At 38.0% G+C, this 16007-nt stretch overlaps 1 protein-coding gene and 1 non-coding gene across 2 annotated transcripts in view; one reads left to right on the top strand and one right to left on the bottom strand.

Moving 5' to 3' along the window:
- LOC136874213 (zinc finger protein 260) overlaps positions 1-3388 on the bottom strand; it is a 45633-nt gene extending 42245 nt beyond the window's left edge. The window contains exon 1 of the transcript XR_011018292.1: positions 3195-3388. This is a non-coding gene — a transcript (zinc finger protein 260). The remainder of the gene's footprint in view (positions 1-3194) is intronic.
- LOC136875089 (uncharacterized) overlaps positions 1-16007 on the top strand; it is a 69329-nt gene that overhangs the window by 19474 nt on the left and 33848 nt on the right. Inside the window, exon 2 of the mRNA XM_068227697.1 lies at positions 12924-13053. Within this exon, the coding sequence (XP_068083798.1) occupies positions 12988-13053 (66 nt within the window). The 5' untranslated portion in view covers positions 12924-12987. The remainder of the gene's footprint in view (positions 1-12923; positions 13054-16007) is intronic.

Below are 16007 nucleotides of genomic sequence, written 5' to 3'. Positions count from 1 at the left end.
TGATAACTACTCATCTATAGATAACTGTCATTCCAGAAACCGGTCATAAATCAAATATACTTTTCACATGCTTAACTGTTCCTTATTACTATTCGACTAGCTTTTACAGCATGACCGTTCTTCTTCTTCTTCTTCTTTATCATCACATTCTCGTATTTCAATTCTGACTGACTGATTTTAGGAACAAGTACCAGATACAGATGTCAGTCCTGGCCCCAGCAGCCGAACTTCACCTCCTAAAAAGAGAAGAGCTGAAGCTGAGGGAAGTTTAAGGGACAACTTCTACAAGAGAAGACTGGAATGTCTAGAGGCAGAACACACCATTAAAATGGAAAATCTCAAACTAGACCAGGAAATTAAAAAAATATGAGCTAGCAACGGCTAAAGCCAAAGCAAATGTACAGCCTTGTTAGTACTTAGAAATATTAAAAACATACCTGAACACGTTGTTAATTATTTCATTCCTAACAGCAGTATTTCCTCCATTCATCCCAGCTTCCTCGAAAACCCTTCTTCCTGCAAAAATATCTCCTTCTACTTCAGGTTCACTATCTATGGAATCTAAGGCCATGTTATGTAGGACAAACGTTGCCACTATAATAGGAGGAACCCGAAGCAATTTCACTCGAAGACCCATCTTCAAGCAGGGAAATCGTCTTTTAACTAGCCCGAAAGTTCTTTCAATTGTGGATCGCGATCTCTTATGAGCTCTGTTATATGCCATCTCTGCAGGTGTCGCTTCGTGTAATACTGGAGTGAGAAGGTACTCGCAGCAACGGTAGGCACTGTCTCCGAGAAGAAATCCTTTGGGCATTTCCCCCGCCTCAAACCGAGTATGAATTCTAGAGTTATCGAATATATTACTGTCATGTGCAGATCCAGGCCACCTTGCTACTATGTCTAGACAACGCAGATTAGCATCACATATAACCTGTACATTCAAGGAGAACCATCCGTGCCTGTTCCTGAACACTTCGGCGTTGTTACCCCCTGGCGATATGATAGGCACATGTGTACAGTCTATAGCACCAAGAATTCTTGGAAAATGAGCTATGTCATAGAAATTACGCATGATTCTCCTTGCTTCTCTCTGGTCAGTCGGCATATTGATAAATTGAGGTCTCAACGCAGCAATTTCTCGCGTTACTTTATGGATGACTCGACAAACCGTAGCTTTATCAATTCTGAATAAATCACTAACTACGATTTGAAAACTCCCTGTCGCGTAAAATCGCAGAGTCAATAGAATCTGGAACATTGGAGTAAGTGGCTGGTTTCTATTCGTTCGTCTCATTAGACAGTCTCGAAGTCTACCTTCCATAACCTCAACAGTGTGTTTGGTTAGACGGAATCTCATCTTAAAAGCTTTGTCGCTAAGTTCTAATAATGGGTTTCCTCTTTCTTGGAATACTCGGAGAGACCGCCGAAATTCTTCATTATCGTCATCTGAAGAAAAATCGGAGAAGTCAGACATCTGTAATTCAAAGACAGAATCGCGATAAAAAATCCCTTCATCAGATTAAATACCGTTAAAAATGCAGAACATCTTTTCTTTTTCTTAGCGTGATTATTGTTACGGCACTATTTTGCACTACAAAAGCCCTCTTCTTTTCACGTTGATAAATGCGGCCTACAATACCGGTACAAGAACACTACTTGATCCGGATCACAAGGCTTGATCCAAGGAAATCGTTGGATCAATTTTGATTCGTGATTAAGGAAAAATGATCTCGGATCAACGTTTATACAACACAAATTTGAGGATCAACGTGATCTAGAATAAGTTTTACGCCTTGATCTAGGATCAACTGTTTTATACAATCGGGCCTTAATGAATGAGCTAAGGCAACAAAGGAATGAGTAACATGAAGAAAAAGACACCTAATTAATTCAAACAACTTCAGTGAGCAAGGACAACACACACGAAAGTGTTAGACAAACAAAACACATACGGAAGTGCTGCGACGCAGCAGAAAAAATAGTTGTAGGTAGTAAAATATTTCGTAGTATTTCTTAATTTGGGCCTATCGCAGATTTTACACTTTATTTGAGTAAAATGAATTTTTATTTTCCATTTGGGACATACATTACAGTGGCATTTCGTGGATACCTTTCGTCTTCATAACCGATGAGAATAATGTATTTTTCTGTATCGGTGACGTGAACGCTACTGATCCACGAAATATCACTGTAATATTTGTCACAATGTGAAAGGTTATCATTGATTTACTCAAATAAAGTCTCAAATCCCAGGTAGATTAAGAAATACCGTCGTTACTAGCAAGAAATATGAATACGTACTTACGAGCTGTAAACAGGAGTCGATCATGTTGCATATCGCTGCTCGCGCCGTCTTTTGTTTGTTTCTTGAGGTCCAGGGCTGGCACCGATGAATGGAAGTGCCATGTCTGTGGATTCTCATTATCTTTGTACATTTGTCTAGCGCGGACAGTTCAAAAAGCAAAATGGAGGTGAACAACATTAAGGATGTTATCGCTTTTTTTGACGACGAAAATCACCATGTAATAAGGAAATTACAAGACCTAAATCTCGTGCCGAAGCAACCGGAAAATAGCATGATCCCTGGACCAATATATATTTATTAAAGGAACAGCACTATTAGACAATTGACAGTTGAAGTGACACGACACCAAAGCATTACCGTGAGCAAAGACATGACACACGAAAGTGTTGTGTTACACACAAACAAAACACGGAAGCCCTGCGACGCAGAAAAAATTGTATATAGCTGTAAGGCAGTAAAGTATGTATTCTGTAAAATTAAATATTTCCATTATTTCTTAATCTACCTGGGATTTTAGACTTTATTTGAGTAAATCAATGATTAGGTTTCATTTGTGACAAATATTACAGTGATATTTCGTGGATCAGTAGCGTTCACGTCACCTTCTGTATCATTTGCCACCGAGGTAGAGGCCTCATTTGCAAATGAAGAATTTGATTTGAACAAACCGACCACTTCAAAAATAAACCTCTTATGGGTTGTATATACATTTGTAACTACAGTTTCATAGTACTTTTCATCCATACGAATATGCCATCGCTACACATCAATTACTTAATAATAATACCCAGCGTGAAGTTATGTTGAGCTAAAGAAAACAAAAGTCCATATACCGCACATTTGAGTACGAAAAGCGAAGCATCAAGAGTAAATCAACATACATACATACATTATCATTATAGACTGTTATGCCTTTCAGCGTTCAGTCTGCAAGCCTCTGTGAATTTACTAAACGTCGCCACAATCCTCGATTTGCAACTAGTGTTGTGGCCTCATAAGCAGGAACAATGAATAACGACCAGGTAATAAATGGATACGAATTTTGCTGATAAATATTCTACACAAACAAAGTTTGGTGATACACAGACTGGAAGTTACGCATACACTCTTTTACTGGAATAATGGTGAACTATACAATTAATTTGGCAGGAAACGACTGACTTTGTGATAGTAATAAATAATTACCGGTATTTTTATTTTCTTTGCGTACCACTAACTACTGTTAAAGTTTTCGGAGACACCGAGGTGCTGGAATTTATTCCCACAATTCCTTTATAATACGTGCCAGTAAATCTACCGACATGAGGCTGACGTATCTGATCACCTTCAAATACCACCGGTCGCAGTGTTAAGTTCGAACATTTACTGCACTATAATTACCACTCGTCTATTTCTTTTCATCTTACCTACATATGCGAAGAAATACTACCAGTGTCTTCTGGATTATCTGAAAATGTTATAATCAGATAAAGCATCATCGTCGCCAACCTCTGAAGTCGTTCTTGTTGTTCTAGAGGTGTGTCGCTATTGGCGTACCGGTTCGCGTCACCTATTCTCCGAATGGAGCAGTGACAACCTGCTCCAGGATCCTCTTCTCTACCGGTCCACTGCTACTGTGACAGTCTTGCGCTGCGACTCGCAGTTTGCTGTACCCGGAAGTGTTGTTACTGCTATTCGCAAACGGTCCAGTGACACAGCCGTCGTCGTCCCGCACCGTTCGGGAGGTTGTGACAAGAACAGGACGGAGACATCCGGTATGGTGTTCAATATTTCATGTGAACGAAAGAAATCCACAGTAATCTACTTCAGCATTAAAACGTTTTTACAAATAATAATAATAATAATAATAATAATAATAATAATAATAATACATTATTGTGATTATTATTAATGACTGTTTTTCTTAACATAGTTAAAATATAGTTAAACGTCACTTTTAATACTATAAGTAATCATTTAATCTGGCGAATATAATCAATGAACATTTTAAATTCACAACACTTAATACTTTTTAAAACGTCAGATATTTCAAAATGATCATCGGCGATTTCTAAACAACATTATAGGTCATTCACATGTCACAATCTTAGGGAAGAATTGCACACAAAATGTTATCATTTTCCTAGTTGGGAAGTAACTGGGTAAAAGTAATCGGATTACTTTTTCCAGAAAGTCTACTTGTAATTTACTTCTTGAAATAAAATTGTGCCGGGCGGAGTAGCTTGGTCGGTACAGTGCTGGCCTTCTGACCCCAACTTGGGAGGTTCGATCCTGGCTCAGTCGGGTGGTATTTGAAGGTGCTCATATACGTCAGCCTCGTATCGGTAGATTTAGAGGCACGTAAAGGAACTCATGCGGGACCTAAATTTCGGCATATCGGTGTCTCCGAAAATCGTAATAGTAGTTAGTGGGACGTAAAGCAAATAACATTATTATTAGTAGATTTATTGGCAAGTTCAACAACTCCTGTAGAAAAAATTCCGGCACCTCGGCGTCTCCGAAAACCGTAAATGTACTTATTGGTACGTAAAAGAAATAACATTATTATGTATGAATTTATTAATTGAAGATAAAAAATATTTTCTATACTTTCAACCTACCACTAGTGTGCCATTGTCGATTCAGATAAGACAGGCGTGATCATGACATATTCGAAGAACAGAGCAAATCGTGCATCAGCCGACTACGTAAGCCTACAATGCTATATTCCTCAGCTCCATTTGAGCTTGTACCGGCTGTCAGTGGACCGGTAGCGTGTCACCGTCGAGTCATGCTCCTCAGCTCCATCTGTGGTTGGACCGGTTTTTCACTGGACCAGCAACGTGTCACTGCTCCAGTCGTGTCACTGGAGCAGTTGAAGCAGTGACACATTATTTCTGGGCCATCACACCTCTATGTTGGAGAAGTTATGGGCTCTATATTTCACCCAATCACAACACATATTATCGTGATATTACACTGATAATGCGAAATCACACGCAATTATTCCCACTACGAAAGTCACAAGAACAGAGTTGAGCATCATGTCTATGTGCACATCTGAAGTAACGAGAAACATAACAAAGGAAGTTCGCAGAAACAAAAAACAGTGGAAGCAGGAGTATGTAACCGTGCGAAATGAAAAAGACAGTAATTTACAAATTAATATGAGAATCATCCAAATATTGATTGATAGCATGAATTATAGGAGGAGATATATGGGTAAACAAACAGGAGACATTGGTGGGGAGAGATTTCTGAAGACTGATAAGACGAGAAATAAAAGCCGGACGAGAAGAATCATACACAGGGCACTGGAATAATAACTGATTTACATCAGCACTCGGAGTACCACATAGACAGGAGGAGTGGGGAGAGGTTAAATCGATGTTTATACAGAGGAGTGAGGGCATGATTAAAGCGAAGGCGAATATGCGAGAATAGTTACCCTTCAGACACCAAGGATTGTGGGAATTCAGAGCTGGATATTGTAATAGTTGCGACCTTTATAAGAAGCAGATCGAAGTCGAGAAAAGCGTACACGTGTACGCCTGGAAGCAGCAACAGCGCTGTGACGTCACGCCAAGGAGGCGATCGCAATCCAAAGAAACGCGAAACATAGTCACAAACATTTTTTTAATGGTTTTAGCCTGTGGAATAAATTATTTATCAACAAATATAGTTTTAATTTTAAAGAATTACGTTGCTATTATTACCGTATCATACAGACTCTGTCATTTAAAGAACACCCTCTTTAAAATCACGGCAGCATTTTACAATGGTAACTTACACCAGGCCGAATTGCTAGCATCAAATACAGTAGAGACAATACGCGACACTCACCGAGATATCGAGCCTCTGAGCGCTGAGCTCATGTTCTCTCATATTTCCATTATTAATCTCTCCATCTGTTTGCTAGTTAAATACCGTGATGAATCACACACGCATTGTGATCCTACGTTAATGTTTTACTATCTAGACAGTCATCTAGACCCTACTTTAATGGTTATGTCCTTTCCCTAGTTGAACAATTTATTTCGTAAGGCCTTTAATTTAAAAATTGTATACATCGAAGAGGTTCAGTGGTTGGACGGTGGCTATTTATGCGGAGTCCAATAACGATGAAGAAAAATAAGTGTCCGTATATTCTCGAGTAGTCAATTTCGTGACCCAGCCAGTTCTACTGCCTGATAGATATCAAAGTTGTTCATCAAGCGTTTGTGAACGAGGTTATAATTTACTACTATTAACCTACATCGCAATATTTGGTTTCGTTTCGAAGTGAGAGGTATGTAATGTATTAGCCAGTAGTAGGCCTACCGTACGACCTATTCCGTTGGGTTACTTCTCTAAAGTTTTCTTCATTGAGAAATTGTGATTTCTATCGTTTTACGCAGTGTCCACAAGCTCTAACATATTGTCGGTAATGTTCAAGTGTCAATTATTTACTTTTGCCATGCTTATGGAACTCAATTGAGAACTGTACAAGTACATACTAATCTTTCTCATTTTCGGATTTCTACATGTTGAAAAGGACCTATATTTTAAATGTTTTTTATACTTTAGCATTAATAATTTATTTCTATATAACTAACTTTCTTTTTGATAAAACCCAGCCTTTGCGTTACAATTGCCATTAAGTCTTTCCCTATTGTCTTCTAACTGGGTATGTAGGTATCTCAGTTTAAGTGAATCAGATAACTGATTTTATGGTATGGAAAATTTTTCTGAAGTGCTACGCAGCTGAAGTATTAAGGATGGTGATTTGTTAAAGAAATTTAAGGATTTAGTGTATAATGGGAGGGAGAAAAGGGAGGGGAAAGTAACTTCTGCAGGTATCAGGAAAGATAGGGCTAACCAGGAAAGGAGGGGATCAAATGAGGTGGGTAAGTTTGAGGCTCTGGTCATGGGGGATTCCATGGTTAGACATGTGGGGAAAGTGTGTGGAGGAAAGGGATCCAGGGTAGAGTTTATTCCAGGAATTAGGTTGAGACAGATGTTAGGAATGTAGGAGAGAAGGAAGTTGGTAGTGTTTCACATAGGTACCAACAACGTAAGGCAAGCTGGTGTAAGTACCTACTAACATAGTTCGGGACGTGTGGAATCTGGTAAATGCAGTATGTTTGAAGTTTAAGGTAGCAGAGATTAGCCTATTATCATTTCAATACTGTGTAGGAGGGATACTGATTGGAGAGTGATTGGGGATTTAAATGACACTATGGAGTGGGTATGTGGGAAACTGAGAGTGAAGTTTCTAGATCATAATTGGTGGGTAGGAGATAGGGATCTGTGCTCAAATGGCCTTCACTTAAACAGCAGTGGTACGTATAAGTTAGAAAATTTGTTTCAAAGGGTAATAGTGAGGTACATTCAGGGGAACAGGGTGGTCTAGGGAGTGGTGATGAGGGTACAGAGATCTGGAAGTCAAGTAGGGATGACAAGCATGAAATTCTACGTGTAAGGCTCATTTCTAAAGATAATAGGCAACTTGATGTCTTTGGAGCGTACAGACTGGGAAAGGGTAGTGCTGACACAGATTCAAAATTATCTGATAAGATAATCAGGTATGTGGGATGGCAAGGAATGTGATTGTAGCGGAAGATCTGTATTTGCCAGATGTCAATTGGGAAGGAAATGCGAACGACAGGAAGCATGACCAGCAAATGGCAAATAAGTTAATATGGGAAGGACAGCTGATTCAGAAAGTAATGGAACAAACTAGAGGGAAAAATATCCTGGATGTGCTTCTGGTAAAACCGGATGAGCTCTACAGACAAACCAAAGTAATAAATGACGTTAGTGATAATGCAGCTGTCTTGTCATAGTTAAAAATAAATGTGATAAAAAGGAAGGTCTTAAAAGTAGGACTATTAGGCAGTACCATATGGCTGATAAAGCTGGCATGAGGCAGTTTTTAAAATGTAACTATGATCGGTGGAAAATGGTAAATAAGAATATAAACAGACTCTGGGATGGGTTTATAGCAATTGTTGAGAAATGTGAAAACAGGTTTGTACCTCCAAAGGTGCTAAGCAATTGTAAATACCCACCTTATTATAACAGTGAAGTAAGGAGACTAGGAAGGAGGTGCAAGTTGGAAAGAAATAGAGTTACAAATGGCTGTGGAAGTGAGAAGAAATTGAAGGAACTTACTAGGAAATTGAATCTAGTAAAGAAGGCAGTTAAGGATAACATGATGGCAAGCATAATTGGCAGTCATGCAAAAGTGAAAAATGGAAGGGTATATATAGGTACTTTAAGGCAGAAACAGGTTCCAAGAAGGACATTCCAGGAATAATTAGGAACAAGGGGCATGTGTATGTGAGGATCTTCAAAGGCCAGAATTATTCAGTCTGCAGTATGTACAGATTGTTGGTTACAAAGATAATGTCCAGATAGAGGAAGTTTACTGCTAAATAAATATTAAAATTTACATATGATAACATTGACATTTAGAATAAGACACAAAAGTTGAAAACTAGAAAAGCAGCTTGAATTGATGAGATTTCTGGGGATATTCTAAAGATATTGGATTGGGATATAGTACCACATCTGAAGTACTTATCTGATTTTTTTGGTTGAAGGAGCTATACCAAATGAATGGTGAGTTGCTATAGTAGCCCCTGAAGGGGTGATACACATAAAGCTGAAAATTACAGGTCAGTAAGTTTGACATGCATTGCATGTAATCTTTGGGAAGGCATTCTTTCTGATTATATTAGACATGTACTCAAAATTAATAACTGGTTCGATAGAAGGCACTTCAGTTTTAGGAGTGGTTATTTCACTGAAGCTCAACTTGTAAAATTCCAGCAAGGTATAGCAGATATCTTGGATTCAGGAGGTCAAATAGACTGTATCACGATTGACCTGCCTTAAGTATTTGATAGGGTGGATCAAGGGAGACTACTGGCAAAAATGTGTGCCATTGGACTAGACAAAAGAGTGACTGAATGGGTTGTGATATCTCAAGAAATATGATCTCAGAGAAATAGAGAAGATGAAGCTTTATCTGACCCTGTAATAATTAAGAGGCAAAATCCACAAGGCAGTATTATTGGACCTTTATGGATTCTTATGTATATAAATGATATGTACAAAGAAGTGGAACCAGAGGTAAGGCTTTTTGCAGATGATGTTATTCTGTACAGGGTAATAAATAAGTTACAGGATTATGAACAACTGCAACATGACATCGATAATATTGTGAGATGGACAGCAGGCAATGGTTCGAGGGTTAAGAGTCAGGTTGTGAGTTTCACAAGTAGGAGAAGTCCTCTCAGTTTTAATTACTGCATTGATAGGGTGGAAGTTCCTTTTGAGGATTATTGTAAGTATCTAGGTGTTAATATAAGGAAAGATCTTCATTGGGGTAACCTCATAAATGGGATTTTTAATAAAGGGTACAGCTCTCTGCACGAGGTTGTGCGGGTGTTTAGAGGTTGTAGTAAGGATGTAAAGGAGGGGGCATATAAGTCTCTGGTAAGACCCCAACTAGAGTATGGTTCCAGTGTATGGGACCCTCACCAGGATTACTTGATTCATGAACTGGAAAAAAAAAATGCAAAGAAAAGCAGCTCGATTTGTTCTGGGTGATTTCCAACAAAAGAGTAGCGTTACAAAAATGTTGCAATGTTTGGGCTGGGAAGACTTGGGAGAAAGAAGATGAGCTGCTCAACTAAGTGGTATGTTCTGAGCTGTCAGCAGAGAGATGGTGTGGAATAATATTAGTAAATGATTAAGTTTGAATGGTGTCTTTAAAAGTAGGATAGATCACAGTATCAAGATAAGGTTGGAGTTCAAGAGGACAAATTGGGGTAAATATTCATTTATCGGATGGGGAATTTAGGGATTATAATAACTTACCAAATGTGGTCTTCAATAAATTTCCAATTTCTTTGAAATTATTTAAGAAAAGGCTAGGAAATCAACAGATAGGGAATCTGCCACCTGGGCAACTGCCCTAAATGCAGATCAGTATTGATTGATTGATTGGTTGATAATTGTAATAATGTGTTGAACTGTTATTTACATCTGTTTGTGATCTAAAAGTGACGCTGTGAATGTTGATGTGTTCTGTACACTGTAGGCTGCAAAATATGGTATTAAGGTTTGGAATCTTGTGAGTTGTTCCATTTGGGATGTCTGTATGATTATCCGAATGTGTAGAATTCTTGGCATATCAGTGTTGTTATGGGTATTCTTCTGTATCATATTATTACCCCATAACAGCTATATCCAGTGTTTACTTCTCATGTTTTATATAACAGTTCCTTGGCAATAAGCAAGAATCAACACAATTGGCCACAGGAACGGAGCTCGTGTTACATGTGTGAGAAATGGTAGTCAGTGCAGTTTGTATACCTTTACAGTAAAATATTATTGACTAACAAACACTACTATTGACTGAAATGAATTAGGTGAGGCACCACTCGAGAGGTATTCAACACAGACAAGTTTCATACCACGAGGGGAACAATAAAAACTGCTAAACATTGAAATCAATGTCTGACATGGAACTCCCTTCAAGGGGCGCTCTGGTAAACACCCCTCAGTTCTTTCATTAGACACGACATGCACAGACAAATAAAGAAAGGTTGGTAGCATTGTTCAATGAAATGAGCTGATAGCAGTGGTGTATAAAATTTTGGCTTCTGTTGAAGAGATTGTTCTTCATTTTCAGTTTCCATTCTTGTGGGTTGAGTTGTGGATCAACGGCCTTCTCATTTTTCTATCTCTCCACCACTCCCCTCCTTACCTCAATATTTCTGGTACTTTTACTCCTCTCTTCTCTGTATTCTCCATCACGTTATACAGGCACCTCTTTGTCAGCGTTTCCCATTACCTTTCTCCTATTCTTTTCTCTCTAAACATTCTCTTTGGAACTCTGTCCTCTTCCATTCTCATCATGTGTCAATACCATTTCTGGTTACTGGTCTCTAACTTGTCCTGCACTTTAGGAATTCCAATTCTGTCCCTAATTTCTATATTTCTGCTTTTATTCCTTCATGTCTTCCCAATTATTCCTCTAAGGAATTTCACGTTGGCTGCTTGGATTCTGCTTTCGTCATGTTTCGTTGCTGTCCATGTGCTGCCACATATATCAAAATTGGAGTGAAACACATAGGTTGCAGAATTTATTTGCATTTCTTTAGGACGTTTCAGTTCCACACTATTTATCGCACACATTGGTAAAGCTTGTTCAGTTCTCTTTCCAATTTCTCCGTTCATTTTCCCATCTTCACCAGGCTGAGTTGCTCAGAGTGTTGAGGCGCTCGCATTCTGACCCCAACTTGGCAAGCTCGAATGTGGCTCAGTTTGTAGGTACTTGAAGGTGCAAATATATGTCAGACTCATGTTGGTAGATTTACTGGCACATAAAAGAATTCCTGTGGGCCTAAATTCCACCAACTTGGCTCCTCCAAGATCTAAAAAAAGTGGTTAGTGGGATATAAAGCAAATAACTATTATTATATATTATCTTCTCATCTTCTTCAAGAATACTCCATAAATACTTGAATCTTTCCACAACTTCTAATATTCTTCCATTTTCTTCAATATTGTCTCTTCCTTCTCTATTACCTCTCATTACTACTGCTGTTGTACCCTTCTCCACACTTATTTTATGCTGTATTCCTCTACCTCTACCTCCTGATACAATGTTGTAACTTGCTCTTGTACTTCTGTTTCATCTCCCCAAATTACAATGTCATCTACAAAGAGTAAGGCCTTTGTCTCTTTGCTTCCCATTTGTAATTGCATACTCTTGTGGATTTCATCCATGACTGTAATGACAAGTAGAGGAGATTATACACATCCTTGTTGAAGTTTTGTTTCTACGTTGAACCAGTTTGTTTATCCAGTTATAGTTTTCACACTACTTCCTCACATTTCATATACGGCTTTGATAATTTGGTTTACTCTGTGTGCCTTCATTTTTTATATTGTATCCAAGACCAGTTGCCATGGTACACTATCATTTCCCTTCTCAATATTAATATCATCATTAAATCCTGCCTGAATTCCAATATTTTCTCCATTATGTTCCTTTAGATTCAGCAGATTGAATAACATTTAGTATGGAGTAAGGCACTGTATGGAAGTAAAACAGGGATAATAACTGGTGCTGAGAAAAGCAGAGTTGAAGCCTTTGAAATGTGGTGTTATCGGAAGTTGATGAAGATCAGATGGGTAGAAAATGTCTCAAATAATGCAATCGTGGATCAGCTTGATGACTGGTGAACGGTTTGTGAGAATTTGATCCTAAGAGGGAAAAGTTTGATAGAGAAAATCTCAAGGATCTGGGAATTGTTCAGTTAGTTTCAGTTACTTACCTTGAATTTTAAATGGAAAGGTCATCCTGCTGTGGTTTCATTTCTATGTAAAACTACATGATTGCAATATCAGCTGTCATATAAAACTGGGGGTCCTTGGCTATGATCATAATATAGTCGTAGACAACTTGTGGCTCTATATGTATGATCATAACATCAACAGTCATGTCAAATTTGGGTTTTTTGCTACGGCCATGATATTGACAATCATGTAATATCACAGGCTTGTAGCTTAGTCTGTTGACAAATAACCTAGACAATAATGACAGCAAAATTATAATATATTTTCCTGGCCTGTATTTCAGGGTAAGATCATTGGAAGTAATCAACAAACTGAGTACCTTCTAACTACTTCACTTTCAGTGCGAAATGGATCTGGAAACAAAGATCAAAGAAGAACCAGCCTGGCTTGAAGGAACAGGAAATGCTTCACTTGTAAGTCTCATTCCAGATATCTTTGTCGGGATCAGAATTTGACCCTTACTAGCTGAATAAATTTGGTAGCGGCAAAATTTACTATGTGCTTATCCAGTATTAACACCAGCAGTCACCACTTGCAGCATGAGAATTTACACGTGGTATGTTTCTGTTATGTTTCTTTATGTGGAAATATGGGTCAGTGTGCTACACAAGGCTGCCAACACTTGGGAACTAGAAACAACAGTATAGGTGTACATATTTGAGTCTGGCTAGTGACAAAATCATTGATTGTGGGAGATTTGTGCTGGACAAAGCGGGGGTTGGACAGGTTTATCTCCGGGTTATCAAGATTCTTCTATCATCTTTCATTCCAGCAACACTCTCCAATATCATTTCATCTGTTAGTCATTAATCATTGACCCAGAGGTGTGTGACAGGTGTGGAAGAGTCCAATTTGGAGCTCATCGATGAAATCATTAAAGTCGTGGCTCCAGTCAAATTAACCATAGAAGCACTGTGTTGCACTGATTCGAATTTATGCACAGCTGTTGCTGCCCGTATGTTTCTTTTTAGGCAGTTAAATAACAATATCTCCGAGTTGGCTTCTAAATTCAAGATACATTTACAAAAGCGCTTGAAAGTTCGCCGAAGAAATGAGTTGAGTGGCGTGTTATGCTACCTACAAAATCCTTGTAGTGACAATGTGGCATTGACGTTCGATGATGAAATAAAGCGTACATTTTCAAGTTCGAGCAAAGTCCAGAAAAAGAAAGAAAACAGATTGTTTCTTGAATTGAGATATTAAATGGTAAAAGGAATGACGAAGATGAAGAACAAAATTTCGAGCCTACAAATACAGAATAATGTGATTTGGCACTCAAAGAAAAGCTTCAGCTGGAAATAGAAAACAGCATGATAATTATGTCCCCTGAAGCATTGAATGAAAATGAATTTTCCAGAATTGTTAAGAAGGAAATGAGCCTATGCCGGTCTTCAAATTCTACTCGGAGCTATAACCTAGAGCAGGTTTATAAGTGTTTACTAATGATTCCTCCAACTTCCATCGAACCTGAATGCGCTTTTCTTAGCAGCTGCATATATGTGCAACAAATTGAGAAGCAGGGTTGATGATGAGACACTGGACGCTTTGTTATTTCTCGGATCATATTTTCGCAATTCAAATTAGAATGTTCCTATTAAATGAGTTTTCTTTATATATATGAGAAATGTGAAATTTGACTGATTAATGTTATTTTTAAATACTTTTTGCTAAGAAACTGTCTGCCTACTTCTTATGTTGTTACATGAAAGTCATCTATTTAGTCTATGTCCAGAGAGATCGTTGTTAATTTCCAGAGTTTATTTGCGGAGTTTGTTGGATAAGTTTTTTTAAATTTATGTAAATTTAAAGAGATATCACTGATTCTTGGAAAAGAGTAATTATAACATAGAGACTGAGTGACTTAAAGTCTGGTAAGTCTGACCCTAAGTCTGATTAGGTAGAGTGATTACATTAGCTAGGTGTATACCGTAAAATATATTGATTTTGTTTAAATTTCGATTTGCTAGTTAAACAGCTGATTTCTGTAAGATATTCATATTTTTTAAATTTTTATTCTTCAATCCCTGGATAATCCCATGATACCGGGACCGACAAAGTGTAATCCTGAAATCCCGGGATTAGAAATAAGGGCCGGGATCGAATTCCCTAGCCCCGAAATGCAGGATTTCCATGGTTTCACATTAATATTATCCCTTTTCTATGTCGTCATCGCCATAAGAACTATCAGTGCGGGCGTGATGTAAAGTACTGTAGATTGTTAAAAATAATTATTTGGTGAAAGGGAAACTGCAAAAATCATCAAAACTAATCCTAATTTGCCTTAGGTTATGTTTAATTAATCTTCGTTAGTAATCCAAGTGGCCATTGTTCATTGACTGTTAATTACATTCAAACTTTTCATCTTTTTGTCTTTACCATAAATCAGGGAAACATCATCAAACTAAATGTTGTGTACAGAGTCAATGAACATTTATATGTTCATAGTTTTAACTGCATTTCTTTTTTCAGTTAAACTGTTGTAATTAGGCGTAGTTATTTGATTGGTAAATATTACACACACTTCTTTATTACACAATTTTTACATTGTAGAGCTTAATCTTCATAGGAAAATTGCTGTCACTAAATTTCTATTGTTTCATTTAACTTGTTGTAATTAGGATATGTTTAGGTGAATTTTATAATTAAAGAATACTTATTTTAATTAGGTCGTACCTTGCTTGCTTTGAAAAGCCAGAAATCCCAAGATGTCAGGGATGTGTTTTTCACTTATATGCCACAATCTCTGCATATTGATCACTCCAAGAATGGTTATATCTGCCATGGCGGTAATACCTATGGTACCTAAAATGATGATGGAAATCGTATTTTGGATTTCACCGAGGCAAATCACTGGGTTTTATTTGTAATGTGTTATTAAACAATTGTATCAGTTACCTCGTCACCTATACCTGTGTTGCTCCAGCAACCAAATTGACATTTTCCTTGTTCTGCACCATGATCTCTGACTAGTAAAGTATATGACGGTGTGGCACCTCAACATAAGGTAGTCATAGCGGATTTAAGGACCTCTAAGTTCTGTGCAGGTGGAGGAATGGATACCTCCTGGGAAGGTCAAGAGGTAGAAGCTGGAAGATCAGAATGAGACCCTAGCAGAGAGCATAAATTTCCCTTCCGTTGACCTGAATATGACATTCTAAAGATCTTTCACTGCTACTCTCACAGCAATCCTGGGTACAGCTAAACCTAGTTCCTACCATATTGACAAGCAAACGCTCTTAAAGATGATTCCAGTCCATGATAAGGTATGAAAGGACAAGGCATACATAAAATGGGTTTCACAGGAGACTCAAGAAAACAAAGAAAGAAGGTTATATAGGTGTTGTAAAGGAGAGGGCATTTTCCAGCA

Source organism: Anabrus simplex, chromosome 5 (assembly GCF_040414725.1).
Source record: "Anabrus simplex isolate iqAnaSimp1 chromosome 5, ASM4041472v1, whole genome shotgun sequence".
NCBI lineage: Eukaryota > Metazoa > Arthropoda > Insecta > Orthoptera > Tettigoniidae > Anabrus > Anabrus simplex.
The sequence above is the reverse complement of the archived record's forward strand: the minus strand, read 5'-3'. Positions and strand labels throughout refer to the sequence as shown.